Source organism: Canis lupus, chromosome 32 (assembly GCF_011100685.1).
Source record: "Canis lupus familiaris isolate Mischka breed German Shepherd chromosome 32, alternate assembly UU_Cfam_GSD_1.0, whole genome shotgun sequence".
NCBI lineage: Eukaryota > Metazoa > Chordata > Mammalia > Carnivora > Canidae > Canis > Canis lupus.
Genome location: NC_049253.1, coordinates 25,231,987 through 25,250,304, shown reverse-complemented (window position 1 = coordinate 25,250,304; position 18,318 = coordinate 25,231,987). Strand labels below are relative to the sequence as shown.

The 18,318-nt window shown below is 33.7% G+C and overlaps 1 protein-coding gene across 2 annotated transcripts in view; it reads left to right on the top strand.

Moving 5' to 3' along the window:
• The window catches only part of CCSER1 (coiled-coil serine rich protein 1), a 1,364,327-nt gene extending 1,349,082 nt beyond the window's left edge, over positions 1 to 15,245 (top strand). For both annotated transcript variants that reach the window (XM_038582134.1, XM_038582135.1), the window contains exon 11: positions 8,765 to 15,245. In XM_038582134.1, the coding sequence (XP_038438062.1) occupies positions 8,765 to 9,250 (486 nt within the window). In that variant the 3' untranslated portion in view covers positions 9,251 to 15,245. The remainder of the gene's footprint in view (positions 1 to 8,764) is intronic.
• Positions 15,246 to 18,318: the final 3,073 nt, after the last annotated feature.

The window sequence follows — 18,318 nt, the reverse complement described above, 5'->3', positions numbered from 1 at the left end:
GCAATATATACCTACCTCAAGAAGCATGAAATATCTCAAATAAACATCTAACCTTACATGTAAAGAAGTTATAAAAAGAACAAGAAAACTCTAACCTGCAGAAAATAATAACAGAGCAGAAATAAATGATATATAGACTAAAAACAAAAAACAAACCAATTCAACAGATTGATTAAACCAGAAGCTGTCTCTTTGAAAAAAATCTACAAAATTGATAAATGTTTAGCCATAGTCATTGAGAGAAAGAGAGAACTCAAAGAAAATCATAAATGGAAGAGGAGAAATAAAAAACACCACAGAAATACAAAGGATTTTAAGAGAATATCATGAAAAATTGTAGGCCAACAAATTGGACAAACTAGAAGAAATGAGTAAATTCCTAGAAACATATAGCCTACTAAAACTGAAGCAAAGAGAAATAGAAAATTTGAATAGACTGATTACCAGCGATGAAATTGAATCAATAATAATAATAAACAATCTCAACAGACAAAAGTCCAGAGCACACACAGCTCCACAGACAAATTCTACCAAATATTAAAAGAAGAGGTAAAAAAATAAATAAATAAAAAATAAAAAAAAAATAAAAGAAGAGGTAATACCTATTATTCTCAAATTTTTCCAAAAAATAGAAGAGAAAGCAAATTGTCTAAATTTATTCAACAAGGCCAGCATTACAATGAAACCAAAATCAGATAAAGATACCACAAAAAGAGAACTATAGGCCATTTATCTCATGAGCATAGATGCAAAAATCCTCAACAAAATATTTTCAAGCCAAATCCAACAATGCATTAAAAAAATCATTCACCAGGATCAAGTGGGATTTATTTCTGGGATGCAGGGGTGGTTCAATATTTGTAAATCAATCAATGTGATGCATCACATCAGTAAGAAAGGAGAAAAACCATAGGATCATTTGATCATTTTGATAGAGGCTGAAGAACACTTGACAAAATACAAAATCCATTCATAATAAAAACCCTCACCAAAGTAGGTTTACTGGAGCAAACCTCAACATAATAAAGGCTGTATATGAAAAACCTATAGCTAACATCATACTTAATGGGAAAAAAAGAACTGAGAGCTTTTCCTTTAAGGTCAGGAAAAAGACAAGAATGTTCATCCTCACTACTGTTATGCAACATAGTACTGGGAGTCCTAGTGGCAGCAATGAGACAAGAAAAAGAAATAACAGGCATCCAAATCAGTAAGGAAGAAGTAAAGCTTTCACTCTTTGCAGATGACGTGATACTTCTATACAGAAAACCCTAAAGACTCCACCCAAAACTATGAGAACAGATAAATGAATTCAGTGTTTGCAGGATTCAAAATCATTGTGCAGAAATCTGTTCCATTTCTATACACTAATAATTAAGCAGCAGAAAGAGATATTCAGAAAACAATCCATTTACAATTATACCAAAAGTAATATCTAGGAATAAACTTAACCAAAGAACTGAAATATATGTACTCTGAAAGTATAAAACATTGATGAAAGAAATTGAAGATGACACTTGTGGAAATGAATGGAAATGGAAAGACAATTTGTGCTCATGGATTGGAACAACAAATATTGTTAATGTATTGTATCTACTGAACACAATCTACAGTTTTAATGCAACCCATATGAAAATACCAATAGCATTTTTTCACAGAAATAGAACAAACCACCCTTAAATTTGCATGGAACCGCAAAAGACCCTAAATACCCAAAACTACCTTGAAAAAGAAAAAGTTGGAGGTATTACAATTCTAGTTACCAAGTTATACTACTAAGCTGTAGCACTGAGAACAATAAGGTACTGGCACAAAAACAGACACATAGATCAATGAAATAGAACAGGAAGCCCATGATTATGTGGTCAATTAATCTTTGACACAGGAAGTAAGCATATGTAATGTGAAAAAGACAGTCTCTTCAAGAAATGGTGGGCAGTTATATGTAAAAGAATGAAATTGGGGCAACCCTGGTGGCTTAGCGGTTTAGCGCCACTTGCAGCCCGGGGTGTGATCCTGGAGACTCAGGATCGAGTCCCACGTCAGGCTCCCGGTGCATGGAGCCTGCTTCTCCTTCTGCCTGCGTCTCTGCCTCTCTCTCTCTCTCTCTCCCTGTGTCTCTATGAATAAATAAATAAAATCTTTTAAAAAAAAAAAAAGAATGAAATTGGACCACTATCTAATGCCATGCACAAAAATAAAAGAACTGGATTGAAGACCTAAATGTGACACCTGAAACCATAAAAATCCTGAATGAGACCAGTAATTTTGCTGTATTTCTGCTGTAACAGCATCTTTCTAGATAGGTCTCCTGGTATAAGAGAAACAAAAGCAAAAATAGACTATTGGGACTACATAAAATTTAGAAAAGCTTCTGCACAGCAGAAACAGCCAACAAAATTAAAAGACAACCTATTGATTCAGAGAAGACATTCACAAATGACATATCCAATAAAAGATTAGTATCCAAAATAAAGAACTTCTACAACTCAACACCCAAAAAATAAACAATCCAAATAAAAAATGAATGGGAGAAGGCATGACAGGCATTTCTCCAAATAAGGGATACAAAAGGCTAGCATATGAAAAGATGTTCAATATCAGGGAAATGCAAATCATAGCTGCAATGAGATATCACCTTGCACCTGTCACAATAGCTAAATAAAAAACAAAAGGAACATCAAGTGTTGGTGAGGATGTAGAGAAAAAGGAACCATCTTGCATTGTTGGTGAGAATGAAAACTGATACAGCCACTGTGGAAGACAGTATGGAGGTTCCTTAAAAAATTAAAAATTAGAACTGCCGTACGATCCAGTAATTGCACTATTGGGTATTTGCCCAAAGAATATAAAAATGCTAATTTGAAGTGATATATGCACTTATATATTTATTGCAGCATTATCTATAATTGCCAAATTACAGAAGCAATCTAAGTGTCAGTTCACAGATAATGGATAAAGAAGATATAGTGTGCATGTGTGTGAAGATATACATATCTCCATATAGACGTATATGGAATATTATTCAGCCATAAAAAGGAACTAAATCCTGCCATTTGCAATCACATGGATGGATCTAGTGAGTTTAATGCTAAGCACAATAAATCAGTCTGAGAAAGACAAATACCACACAATCTCACTCATATGTGAAACTTAAGAAACAAAACAAAGGAAAAAAAGACACACAAAACAAAACAACCCAGACCCTTTTAACTATAAGATACTAACAGATGGTTACCTGAGGGGTTGAAGTAGGTAAAGCGGATTAAGAGTATGTGTACCTTGATTAGCACTGCATAACATATGGGATTGTTGAATCATTATAATATATATATGCAATTAATATAACTCTATATATTAACTACCCTGGAATTAAAATAAAACAATAAAATTAAAGGTAAAAATAGCAGTTTACTTCAAACATGAAGAAAATATTTAAAAAGACATGTTTAGCAAAATATTTTAACTTGAAATCACTGAGTATAAGGACACTCTGAAGATATCCCCTAATATGCCTTAGTTTTATAGAAAACTTGGGAGATTCATCTCAGTAATGAGTCTTCAAACATGAATTTAAAATATAGTATTGTTCTATATGTATTTTAGTAAAATGTGATACATTTTAGATATATTCTCATGGGAAAACCGAGAGGCCACTAACTGGTATTAAATCAAGCAAACTGGTTGCCTGGGTGGCTCAGCAGGTTGAGCATCTGCTTTTGGCTCAGGGCGTGATCCCGGAGTCCTGGGATCCAGTCCCTCATCAGACTCCCTGCATGGAACCTGCTTCTCCCTCTGACTATGTCTCTGCCTTTCTCTCTGTGTCTCTCATGAATGAATAAATAAAATCTTTTAAAAATAACTAAATAAATCAAGTAAACTGTCTATCCCACACTATCTGTAGGATACTAATTCATTGTGCTTCCATCTTCATGTCAATATACAGTATACCTTGTTTTATTACACTTCACATTTTTTTTTTACAAATTGAGGGTTTGAGGCAATCCTGCATTAAGCAAGTCTATGGGTACCATTTTTCTAACAGCATCTGCTTACTTCTTGTCTCTGTCACATTTATTTTGTAATTTTTGCAACATTTCAAAAGAGTTATTGTTTTTATATTTGCTCTCTGATCAGTGTTGTAATCATTTTATGGTGCCGCAAACTGCAACTGTATAAGATGCAAACAATTGATCAATGTTGTGTTTGTTCTGACTGTTGTACCATCCAGTCACTCTTCTAACTTTCTTCCTCTCCTTGATCTTCCCTATTCCCTGGGACACAATAATACTGCAATTATGACAACTAATTACACTCCAATGGCCTCTAAGGAGTCAAGGTAAAGAAAGAGTTGCGGGCACCTGGGTGGCTCAGAGACTGAGCATCTGCTTTTGGCTCAGGTCATGATCCCGGGGTCCTGGGATAAAGTCCCACATCAGGCTTCCTGCATGGAGCCTGCTTCTCCCTCTGCCTATGTCTCTGCCTCTCTCTCTGTGTGTCTCTCTCATGAATAATAAGAAAAGAAAAGAAAAGAAAGAAAAGAAAAGAAAAGAAAAGAAAAGAAAAGAAAAGAAAAGAAAAGAAAAGAAAAGAAAAAAGAAAAGAAAGAGTTGCACATTTCTTACTTTAAATCAAAAGTTAGAAGTGACTATGATTAGTGAGGAAGACATGTCGAAAGCTAAGACAGGCTGAGAGCTTGGTCTCTTGTGCCAAACAGCCAGATTGTGAGTGTAAAGGAAAAGCTCTTGATGGAAATTAAAAGTGCTACATGAGTGAACACATGAATGATAAGAAACTTAAATATACTTATTGCTTAGATGGAGAAAGTTTTAGTCGTCTGGATAGAAGATCAAACCAGTTACAACATTCCCTTAAGCCAAAGCCTAATCCCCAGAAAGGCCCCAACTTTGTTCAATTTTATGAAGGCTGTGAGGTGAGGAAGCTGAAAAAGAGTATATTTATGAGACCAGTTCATAAGGTTTAAAGAAAGGAGCTGTGTCTGTAACATCAAAATGCAACATGAAGCACAAGTGCTGCATTAGAAGCTCTAGCAAGTCATCCAGAAGATCTAGTTAAGATAATTAATGAAGGTAGCTATACCAAACAAAAGATTTTCAATGTAGTCAAAATATTCTTCTATTGAAAGAAGATGTCATCTAGGACTTTCATAGCTGGAGAGGAGAAGTCAATGCCTGGCTTCAAAGGATAAGCTGATTCTAGTTAAGGGCTAATACAGCTGGTGACTTTAAATTAAAGCCAATCTGAAAATTCAAGGCCTATAAAATATATAAAATCTATTCTGCCCATGCTCTATAAATGGAACAACAAAGCTTGGATGAGAGTACCTCTGTTTACAACATAGTTTAGTGTATATTTTACGCCTACTCTTGAGACCTACTGTCAGAAAAAAAGATTTCTTTTGAAATATTACTGCTTGTTGATAATGTAACTGATCATTCAAGAGCTCTGTTGGAAATACACAATGAGACTGATGTTTTTATGCCTGCTAAAACAACATTCATTCTGCAGCCCATGGATCAAGAAGTCATTTCAACTTTCAAGTCTTATTTAAGAAATATATCATATAAAGCTATAGCTTCTGCTATAGATAGAGATGCCTTTGATGGATCTGGGTAAAATCAATTGAAAACCTTCTGTAAAGGATTCACCATTCCAAATGTCATTAAGGATATTCATGATTCGGGATACCTTGGTGGCTCAGAGGTTTAGCTCCTGCCTTCGGCCCAGGGCATGATCCTGGAGTCCCAGGATCGAGTCCCGCATCAGGCTCCCTGCATAGAGCCTGCTTCTTCCTTTGCCTGTGTCTCTGCCTCTCTCTCTCCCTCTCTCTCTCTGTGTCTCATGAATAAATGAATTAAAAAAAAAGAATATTCATGATTCATGGAAAGAGGTAAAAAAAATCAATATTAACAGAAGTTTGGAAGAAATTGATTCTAATCTTCACAAATGACTAAGGGCTTCAAGACTTCAGTTGGGAAACTAAATGCAGATGTGATAGAAATAGCAAGAAAGCTAGAATCAGAAGTGGAGACTGGAATGTGACTGAACTGCTGAAGTCTTATGATTAAACTTTAATGTATGAGGAGTGCTTCTTATGGATGAGCAAAGAAAGCAGTTTCTTGGGATGGAAACTACTTCTAGTGAAGATGTGAAATTATTACAATGCCAGCAGAATTTAGAATTTTACATAAGCTTTGTTGGTAAAGCAGCAGTAGGATTTTAGGGAAGTGACTTCAATTTTGAAACAAGTTCTACTGTGGGTAAAATGCTATCAAACATCACATGCTACAGAGAAATCATTTGTGAAAAAAAAAAGGTCTAGCAATGCAGCAAACTTCATTGTCTTATTTTAAGAAATTGCCACAGCCACCTCAGCCTTCAACCACCACCACCCTGATAAGTCAGCAGCCAGCAACATCACAGCAAGAGCTTCCACTAGCAAAAATATTACAACTCCTAGAAAGCTCAGGTGATAGTTAGCATTTTTTAGCAATAAAATAATTTTAATGAAGACGTACATTTTTTTTAGACATAATGCTATTGTACACCTAATAGACTACAGAATAGTGTCACATAGCTTTTGTATGCACTGGGAAACCAAAATGATTCATTTGACTTGCTTTATTGTGATATTAGCTTTATTATAGTGGTCTGGAATTGAACCTGCAATATCTCCAAGGTATGCCTGTAATAGAAATAGTCAGAAGCTACCTCTAAAGACTCTTGTGATAATTAAATATATAAGAGTATTAGAATAATGCTGGGCATATAATATACACTCAATAAATATCATATATTATTTCAAGCAGAAAAACTTTATTCACTAATTCTTAAATGTTTAATATGTGCCAGAGAACTGGGTCAGGTAGATAGAGTGTATATAAGAAAAGTGGATAACTCGAGGTTGCATTTTTGCAGTACATCAGCAAGAACTTGATTTAAAGGGGCATGAGGAAAAGAGAGAAAGCAAAGAGAATTTCCATGTGTTGGCCTGATAATGGTGCTGTTTATTGAGAAAGAGGATATTTGGGGAAGAATAAGTTTCAGAGTCAAAATCAAGTTTCTTTGGTTTGGTTTTATGTTAAATATATTAATTTATCAAAGTAATGATGGCTGGATAAGCAAATTGGTCAAAATAGGGATAACTTTTGGAGAAATGATTTTCTAGGGAACAATGAAATGGTAGGTATTTAAAAAGACACCATCTAGATGTCAAGTATGCATAAATTTTCATTAGCTCCTTTAGCACATTTTGTATCAGCCTATTGCCGCTTCTCTACTCTTCTCTTTCCTTATTCTTTGTAGCAACAATATATCTTTCACTTTTTGCCTCTAGAGCCATAAGCCAGCTTGTCAGTTTCTATCTCAGTGTATTTTTCTAAACCAAGGCAGGGCTCACTTCAAGAAGAGTTCTGGAGCCAGCGTGCAATCTTTGCTTTCTTTTCTTTTTTACCTTTGGAAAATATTTTATTTTTCCCTTTTTCCTCATTTTCTTTTAAATTTTATTTAAATGCAATTAATTAACATATAATATATTCTTAGCTTGAGATGTGTTCAGTGATTAATCTTTGCTTTCTTTGCAGCATGATCCAATGAGCTATGTCTTATTTCTCTCATTAGAGTATAAACTTCTCACAGAAAGAAGATAGTATATACTCTTGGACCTGATCTTTATTAACAAAGTACAACCAAAAGTCTAAGTTAAACACTTGCTGAAATCTTTCTAAGTGCTCTGTTGTTCTCTTTAGGTCACTGTAGTGATTTAGTTTTTAGTTCCTTAAATTACTAGGTTACCATTTTACTGACACAAATCATATTTTTAATTCTAAAACTCTCTTAGCATATGTTTAAAGTAAATAGGGTATTTTAAATCCAACAAAAAAAAATTAACGGCCTCATACATGGATTGTATTGCTTAGTAAAATAGTCTGTATTCTCAGATAAAACTGTAGAATTCAAATTTAGGAAATGAGATAAACAAACTTTAAAATGCCTTTTAGTTCAACACTAAAAAGAAATAAGCTATCAAGCCATGAAAAGACATGAAAGAAACTCATATGCATATTACTGGGTGAACTAAACCGATCTGAAAGACTACATACATATTGTATGAAACCAACTATACAAAATTGTGAAAAAGGTAAAACTGTGGAGACAATAAAAAGATCAGTGGTTGCTAAGGATCAGAGGATAAGGGGAGAGATTATTAGAGCACATAGGATTTTTTAGGGCAGTGAAAATATTCTGTATGACGTTATAATAATAGAGAGGTGTCATATAAATTTGTTCAAACCCAAGGAAGGTGCAGCTCATAGAGTGAACTTTAAGGTAAACTATGGACTTTGATTAATTATATGTCAATGTAGATTCATCATTGCTTAAAAAAATATATATATATACCATTCTGGTGAATGATGTTGATAATGGAGGGAGGTTATGAAAGTGTGGGGCAGACAGTATAAGAGAAATCTCCATGCCTTCCTCTCAATTATGTTGTAAAACTAAAACTGTTCTAAAACAACTATTTTAAAAAATGTCTCTTATAGTAATTTACTCATTCCATCACTATTTGTAGAAGTATCACACTAGGAAATTTAGTCTCCTGAATTGTGTTGGGTTTTTTTAAGCCTTTTTGAAAATTTAGGGTTTTGCCCACAAATGTGAGAATACCACTCTGTATTCTATGTATGTTATGAATGGATTTCCTTAAGGACATCTTTTCCTTTCTGTGTCTTTACTGTAGGCTACATATCGAAATCGAATTGTGAGCCAAAGTCTCAGCACAAGGGACAGAAAAGCAATACATACTCCCACCGAGGACCGTTATAGATATTCAGCAGCTGATCCGACAAGCCCCTACAAAAGTAAGACCTGTCAACTACCAAGTCTATGTTTAAGTAATTTCTTGAAGGACAAGGAACTAGTGGAAGTTATCAAACACTCAAGAGGAACTTATGAAACTCTCACTTCAGAGGTTACCCAGAATTTACGGGCCACCGTAGGGCAGAACCCTCTGAAGCCAACAGCTAAGACCGAAGGGCCCTCCACATTCTCAGAGAAACCAAAGGACCAAGCTGCTGTGGCCCGACAGCATTCAACCTTTACAGGACGGTTTGGACAGCCACCGAGAGGGCCAATCTCTTTACACATGTACAGCAGAAAGAATGTTTTTCTCCACCACAATTTACACACTACTGAGCTGCAGACTCTAGGCCAGCAGGATGGATAATCACCCTATTCCTGTCTCTCGGTAGGATAAGGATGGTTAGTGTTTCTCGTGCATAGTTCATGTTTAAATTGTCATATCTTTACTTTTTATTTTTAGTTATAAACAAAGAATTGTGCACTTTTTTTTTTTTTTTTAGAATGAGGGTTCAGGCATGTTAATTGAATTAGGTTTGATAGCCTTGAAGACTTTATTATATATATGTATAATAAATGGGACCATCTTGTTGGTTTATATAGCCCATAATTTATCTTAATCAGTCACTGATATGCATTGAAGTTTCAGAAGGTAATATCAAATAGCACTCTGTTCACTTAATGGTGTTACTGTGAAAATAGACGTGAGGAATACATAGATAAAGGAACTGTAAAGAATTTTAAATTACATAGTTAATAGAAGGAGAAGAAAAGAAGGATTTTAAAGTCTTATATTTGGTGTGTATTTATTTGAAGAATGAAGCTTGCTTGCATGTAACCTAGAGACGAATCTGTCTCTGTTACATACATTCAAGTTTATCTTGCCATACTATTAAGGGGGAAACGGCTATTTCTTTTATCCTCTAAATGTTTAGTTCACACTGGTTCACAAAGGATTCCCAACTGAGTAATTGCTATCCAAATAGAGAATGACAGCTCTGAACTTTGAAAAATTTTGCTGTTTTGCTATGGATGTTGAAGTAGTATGACATAACACAGTGAGGTGGTAAAGTTGGCTGAGTTTTGTCAAATCATGCATAAAGCATGACATGTTATACTCTGAGTCACTGCCATGGCAATATCAGCATTTTTTTTTTAATCTGAAGGATGGATCATTCTAAGAAAACTAATTTTCTTCATTTTCCTTGTATTTTTAACATTTTTACTTATTTTTATGTATGTCCAATTAATTATTCTATGTGATGAGTTGAGGGACAGAAAGTCAATTTCTTGGTAGCCCAGTATACAAAATTCTGACAATTCAGTCACCTAGATTTAGAACAAAAAGTAAATATATGTGAACTTTGGCAGTTTGGTCTTAGAAATAAATCTCTAACAGAAGTGTTTCAAACTCATTCCATGGGAAATATTTCTCTTTAACAAACAAGACCTAATATGTTTTATACATAAGTACACATGAGATAGATCAATAAATCTAATTAATTACTGTATGTGTAATTAATAACAGAGCTGTATGCAGCTATAGGACTAACTAACTAGTTTTAAAACAGTATGAGTCAGGGCTGCAATTTTCATATATGGATAAAAGCTAGTAACTTATCCATATTAGGCATAGTCCATGCAAATTGAAATTGTCATACCTACTGCATGATCTATTTCCCTTGCATTCTGTAACAGACAGACTCCATCAGCATGTATAAATGAAATGAATAAAGGGAAATTGAGATAGCAGTTTTAGCATGGCATCTGACTAATCTGCTTAAATTAAAGCTGTGTATGAAATTCATCTCTTAATACAAAAATGGATTTGAGCTCTATCCTTTGGGGAAAAGCTATTAAATTTCCCCTCAGCTTTAACTGTTAAACTTTGCTCCATTTTTACACTTTGATTAGAATTGGTAGAAGTCAAGAGCCTAGTGGAAATGTTTTACGTTTAATTTTGGTTTTCCAAAGGAAGACATATGCGCATCAAGACAAACGTTTGCCAAATGTTTTCTTCGTGTGTTTGCAATTCTGCCAAAAGAGAACAATACACACAGAAACTTGCTTGGCTTATTGAGACTGCTATCTAAAATTCCCACTCTACTTTAGATGCTATAATATTCATGCAGATATACATTTTGGGCTGGGCAATATTTAAGAAATGATAGAGAAACTATGATTATTAGTTGTGGAATTCAGCTTCGTTTATCCTGAATGTTGGTGTGTCGTTGCTAGAGTATTTGAAGTCTGTAAATAGATTAGCACGATAAAATAATCAAGGATTTTTTCCCAGGATATGGAAGAACTGTGTATCACAAATAATGTTTTTGATTTGGACTTTTGGAGTTTATAGTTTTGTTTTCCTGAAAGATAGACTTTTGAATTATGCTTTGTAAAAATATAGTCTATTTAAGAAAATCTGTCATTTAATAGACATTTTAAGAGACATTTTAAACTCTAGTATTTTCTTGAAAAATCTTTTTTAAAGCTGAAATCTTCAAAAAGAAAACCCGGATTCAACAGTTCAATTTTAAAAGGAGGGGTATTTTTTGGAACTATCATCTTAAAGCTGTTTTGTATCAGTATTTTCAGCATTGTTATAATATTATTTGTAATACTAAGTGTAACTCAGGCCTGGAGAAGGTATAAGCCCACTATGCTACTGTACATCAGTCACTGTAAAACAGGGATCCTTTGTAAGTCCCTCTTGTGTATATATAGTCACTCCTAACAATGGCACGTGGGTATTCTTTCAGCAAACTGATTTCTTTGTACGAAAATCTCTAGTTTTCTAAGGCAGTTCCATGTATAAAAATGATTTATACATTTCTCCAAGGCGGTACATATCCAAAGAAATGACACCAGGGGGAAAAAGTGCTTGTTTTTCTGAAGGAAGCAGTTGTCTTTTCTTTCCCTTCCTCTTTCTTCTGTGCATGTGTGTGTGTAGCTAAGCCTAAGCAACCCTGTAAAATTTCTGCTGCAAATGGTCTCTTCTGAATTTCGAATGTGTTTTAAAGGACACTTAAGAAGAGATATTCCTCGAGGAAAAGCTGTTTCCACCTGAAATAAACTGTTCCCGTTTTTGTAATTATTGGAACATGCAACTCTTTCTATGAACTCAGTGATTTTTTTTTGAGTAATTTTATATGCTAACAGAGTCACAGCAAAATTATGAATTACCTCTCCAACTATTTTTGCTTCTTTGGAGCACCATTGTCTTTGTGCAAATAACACCTTGAAACAGTAGCTGCAATGCTCAAGGTATGAATCTACCAGTATCAAAATGCTCAGGGTAAGAACCTAGAGCCACACGTTATTCAACTTGTTTTTGTCATTTTTGGTTGAGAAATAAATAGAATAGCAAGCTAGTAGTCGCCATTAAACATTTGTAGACATGTCCACACTTTCCTAGTTTAAAATATTCACAAACTGTCATGATTAATTTGGGTTTGTAATCTATGTTTTCCGAGGTTTAATCCTAGCCCATTGTCATTATTTCCTGAATTTTACTGAATTCAAAGGAAATGTCACTTTTTTTTTTTGCCTTGTGTGCATTTAAGAGGTAATATCTCCCCCTGAAAAGTTGGTATTTTTAAATTATCATCTAATTCTAGACTACGTCTGCAAGATAACCACATTCCACTCACTAGTCCTCCCAAGAATAGTCTTAGTAACTTAGTTGTTGATGGAACAGTAAGAGCAGTTTATTGACTGGCAAGTAGTGTTTCTCCACATTCATTATCATCTTTCCCATTATCAAAAAGTGGTAATACATTACAGTGAGAAATGTGGAATACAGAGTATAATCTTACAGTCTTATAATGTCAATTTTGTCCCACATTTTCACCTTCAGAATTATACATTCTGAGTATCTATATAACTATGAAGTACTTCAAAGCAAACCTTAAACTCCATGTGGTTCAAAGTAGAATAAGAAAGGGGAATATCTAAAGGTGCTGTCTGCAATTGCCATGCATATGACTGAGTCACATTCCCTGTGGCTGAGGCTTTTCCCTCGGTGATAGATCAGTTTAAATGCAGCACTGATTCATTTATACTAGGATTTTAATTGCATTCTGAGACTTGACTCTAGAAATTATTATCAAGTCTATTATGTATTTTCTTTTTTCTTTTTGTACAAGAAACAGGTCAATTATACATTATGTATTCTTTGGGAATTTACACCTCCTGGAATTTAAACTTTTTTTTTCTTGCTCATTTTTTATGTGCTAACTTTGTCATGCCAACTCTAGGCTACATCTAAACACATGGTAGCGATGATGGAAAATATAAACTGTTTGGGTTCTTATAAAAAGCTGAATTACACTGTGTAGAAAAGCAAACAGCCAACTATCAACCAAAGAAGCCTACTACTCTAACAATCTACATTATCATCAAATCTTTATTTTTCAAATCTTACTCTGTGCTAAATTCTTTCACCAATAGTCAGGGCCACAAACAAATTAATTTGATCTTGCTCAGAACCCAGCTGCAGTTCCAAGTAGCATAGGCCAAAAACAAAAGTCAAAGATCCACCTTCTAGCTGTGTTACACATGGAAAAGGATGAAGGTGGTATACCCTATTTCCGACCTGGAGAGTTTCCCACAAAATAGTGACACAATAAAAAGCTCCTAATACAGACTGGGTTTCTTCCACCTGAATAAGTGATCTAGAATGTGGGATATCATGTTTCTTTCTAGAGAAGTTTCAGTGAGGTCCCTTTAACTTTACTGATTAATCTAACAAACTTACTTTTTCTTCCTTAACATGAAATTCAAGAAAAGGAGCTTCTATAGAGTATCATCCTTTCCAAACTTTACCTCCTTGCTTCCGTAAGCTCAGGTTACATAACAAAATACTATAGACTGGGTGGCTTAATCAATAGACATTTATTTCCCATAGTTCTGTAGGCTGGAAAGTCTAGTACACAAGTGCTAGCAGTTTTAGTTCCTGGCTTGCAGACAGCTATGTCATTTTCACTATGTCTTCCTCTCAAAAGGTCACAAATTGCATCACATGGCCTCACCATCCTGACCTCATCTAAATCCAATTATTTTCCAAAGATCTGACTCCCCAATACCGTCACATTGGGGCAAAGGTTTCAAAATATGACTTTAGGGGGAACACAAAGATCCATTCCATAGCATTAATTTTCAGCTTAAAATCACCTAATAAGTTCCCTATAGTTTTATGCATTTCGTAGATGAGATCAGTAAGTTGGTAATTTCCCAAGGACATGCAGCATGTATGTTGACCTGGATTCCATATTCCTTGATCTTTTCCATTTACACTGTGCTTACCTCCAGAGTAGGCTCCCTCCCAAGGAAGCAGAGTGACTCAGGCAAACATGTGCAGACTCATTCACCCTCACTCTTACAATTCCATTGATATTGCTCAGGAAGATCTGAGCAATGATCTATTTTAGCAAAAAAAGCTACTGATTCAAAAGCATTTTTAAAACAAGTATTGATGTTTCGATCACTAAATATAGAATCCTGAGAGGAAAGTACTTATTGTATTTCAAGGCTGTCTCCTAGAAAATCTAACATCCTAAATTTCTTTTCTTGAAGGCAATTGGAAAAAACACTGACATAATTTCATGTTATATATTTTTTTAAAGGAGAGGGCCAATAAAGTGTCTAACATAAAACATACAATAGGTGAAAAATAATGTAGTTATCAGATTATTTTCTTTCCTTCATTTTCTGAGGATATTGATATAGATATCATTAAATGTGATACTTTTTGTGTTGCCTTATATACATCTGAAAAACAAGATCTTTACAAAATTAGTTTGGATAGCTCTATGTAGAGACAAAAGTTACAGCTCATTTAAAGTTTCCTAAATATTTGGAAGGAATTAAAATGGGAATTGCAAACTTACTCATTCTAAATTTTAAATAAAATATACTTTATAGTTAATCATATACCTAAGTAATATCTGAATAAAAGATAATCCTATTGTTGTCTCTTCCAAAATCTTATTTTCAGGAATGCAAATAATTTGAATATTAGCTAAACCCTATTTTTTAGAGGGAAAAGATTATATTGGATGTATTCTAATGTACATTGGTCTGAAATTAACAACATAACAATGTTTTCTATTCTCTAAAACTAAAAATTTAGTGAGAAAGTAATAAATAGCAAATTACTCTGGAAATTCTAATTTTTAGTAATATTGAATGCCATAGTATAAATTCTTTCGTGGCTCTTGATTTCCCAATAAAGGCAATGATTTTATTTAATGGAAATTTCACCATTTGACTACGATTCTGAGAAAAAATTGATACACTTAAGCATGGTGATTTTAAAAATATGCATTAATTCCTGTGCAAAATAAAATTTAAAACAACAAGAATGTTGTGTGGTACCTGACTTTCATTATGATATTAATTTATCTTAGTGATCGATTGACTTAACACATGTGTTCACACTATAAAAGTGCATAAAGCAATGTGATTTCTAGTTCCTTGAAAACTGTGGTGATTGACAAGAAGCAAATCAGCCACTTATTTCATAAGTCAGCTGACCTGTCAGATTTCTATTTCTAATTCCTTTGCCACAAGGCTTTTCTTAGTTTGTGATATATAGTAATAAAGTGCAGTATCCCAGGAACCATTGGGAGATTATGATGCTATCATTTCATTTCAAGTTATGTGTGGAATTTTTTCATTCTGTTTATACTCTTTATCTCCATTTTTTTTTTACAAATGATCACAATTCGAAATATACCTTAGAATGTTTTGACTTTATAATTTACAAAACCTTGTTTTGATTATCAATTCTACGTGTTTTATAGCAACACAAAAAATACAAAATCTTCTAAATTCTGTCTCTGTCTGTTTCTCTCCCTCCCTCCCCTGCCCCTGTCCCCACCCTCAGTTTTCCCAAAATGACTGGAAGGTGGATGATTCAGAACATTTGAAACAGTACATGAGTATGTATCCATTTGGCATCCATACCAGCCAATAGGGAAGAACATGTGTTAAAAATCCTGTTGCAGTGCCTTAAAAGCATACCCGAACATTATATGTTTAAACTTACCAGGCCTCACAACTTCAGAGTAAATGGTGCTCCTCTGTTGCATGCTCTTATATAATGTGATTACAAAAAGCCTAAATGAAACAGGATATATTTTATAATTTATGTGTAATATAACCTTATGGTTTAAGACTCAATCCATTTTCCTGACCACATGAAGAGTTTTTCATTGATTCTGCTATTGTCTATATAAAACATCATGAACTACTGTATTGATTATTTTTTATTAAATTACTGAAGGTATTAAATTTTAGGGGTTATTTTGAAGACTTGATAAGACCTCATAAACTCTATTTCTACATTCTGTTGGTAATCACAAACCCTTTCGTTATGATTATAATCAATCAGTATGTTCTTGTAGATAAATTATACAGCTATTTCTCTTTAAATTTTCAACTGAAAATAATCATCTTAGAATCTTGAAAATGGAATATTATATATATAGTGCTTATACATTCCTTCAAATATTCTCATTTTTAATCTTATTTTAAATGGCTCTTATACATCTTATTCCATTTCACAGTTATTATTCCTCTAACATAACTAATGCGTTGCCATTTGTAGAGATACTATCAGTAGAACAGGCATCACAGTATAAAACATATGGAAGTGACAAGTAAGTATTTTGGCTTAAGTAAGTTTTAAAAATTAAATCACATTTCAGAAGATGACTTAGAAAACTAGAACTAGCCTTTATACAGAAAGTTAGCTTCAGATAGTAATTTAGCCAAGGGTAGTGCTTTAGTTTTATTTCTAGATATCGACCCAGAATTTCACAATAGAAGAGTATTGATTCATTTAAAAGCATTGCTGATAATACACTGGTAATCATATGACCAGAAAAGAATGAAAAACAAGATAAAATTATATTAGATGTTTATACATGCTGTGTTTCAGTGCTAGGGCTTTAGTTAATTTTGTTTATTCCTTCATGAGTTCTTATACACGAAAAAGGAAATACTTAAAGATTAACTTATTTTTTTATTTTTTAAAGATTTTTTTATTATTATTTATTTATTCATGAGAGACAGACAGAGAGAGAGAGGCAGAGACACAGGCAGAGGGAAGGAGGCTCCATGCAGAGAGCCTAATATGGGACTCGATCCCGGTCTCCAGGATCAGGCCCTGGGCCGAAGGCGATGCTAAACTCCTGAGCCACCCAGGCTGCCCCAAAGATTAACTTTTAAATAGAAACCACATTTAAGGTATTCTTAGCTCTTATACCACAGTTTGCACTCTGCATTCTGTACTTTCTATCAAAGGAGTGCTGGATAGAAAAAAGTATATACATATAAATCCAATCTCAAATTCTGGTGAACAATGAAATGTAACCATATCCTGGAAATTTGAAGTGGTGCCATGTTTCAACTAAATGGCTGATTTTAGAGTATATAATGGATACATTAGGTCACAGGCTGAGTTTTATTTTCACACAAACAGATGACTCAAAAGTATGTCTGGAAAGCTTTGAAACCCAAGTAACATTTAACATGAGTAAATGTGATACAACTCTAGCACCTTCTTACTAGCCGTTACCACTGTTTTTAAAATTCCTACATTTGAGTATTTTTGGTGAAGAAACTATAGCTAACCTGCCATATTTCCATGCTGCTAAAACTATAATTTTAAATATTTCAAACAATATATTGAAGGATTTCCTTTTACTGGGTGAGAATTCTTTGTAGTGCTTGCCTCTGTCAAAGTCTATCAACCCAAGAATACTGATGATGATGGTGGTGGTGGGGAGGATGATGATTAAAACAAAAAACAAAAAACAAAACAAAACAAAACAAAAAAACCTCTTCTTTGAGAGAAATCTCTAACAAAATATCAGAAATTCTATAATCTCTGGAAGTTTCAGATTCATCTTTATTTTAAAGATCCCATGACCTAAACATTGCTTTGATAATGAATGAATTTATACTAAGACTTTCAAATTCCTGGATTCTTAAATGTATTTTTAAATACAGGAAATTTTATCTTTAGTGTCAGGTTCTTAGGCTATTATATCAAGTCTTACTCAATGTTTATCTTGCCGAAGATAAGATTGTGACTTAGCATGATGAGTTTGCTACATGTTTAAAAAATGTTTCAAGCTTTCAAAGAACTTTATTTTTTTAATATATTTAACAAAAACACACACAGGCTTCCTGTGCTGTGCTACTTCATTATCTATTAAAAACAAAATTCATTGGAATGCTTACTAAAATTTCAAGATTTTATTTACTTTTAATACTAATATGGTGAACAGAAACCACTGCCTCTTACTGGATTTGGTAACAGAGATGGCAGAAAAATGTCACATGCTTAGCATTTGAGAAGTATATCATAATAGAAAACAGGAATATAAGGACAAATAGCTGAAGTCTTTGCTATTTTGTTTTTATTAT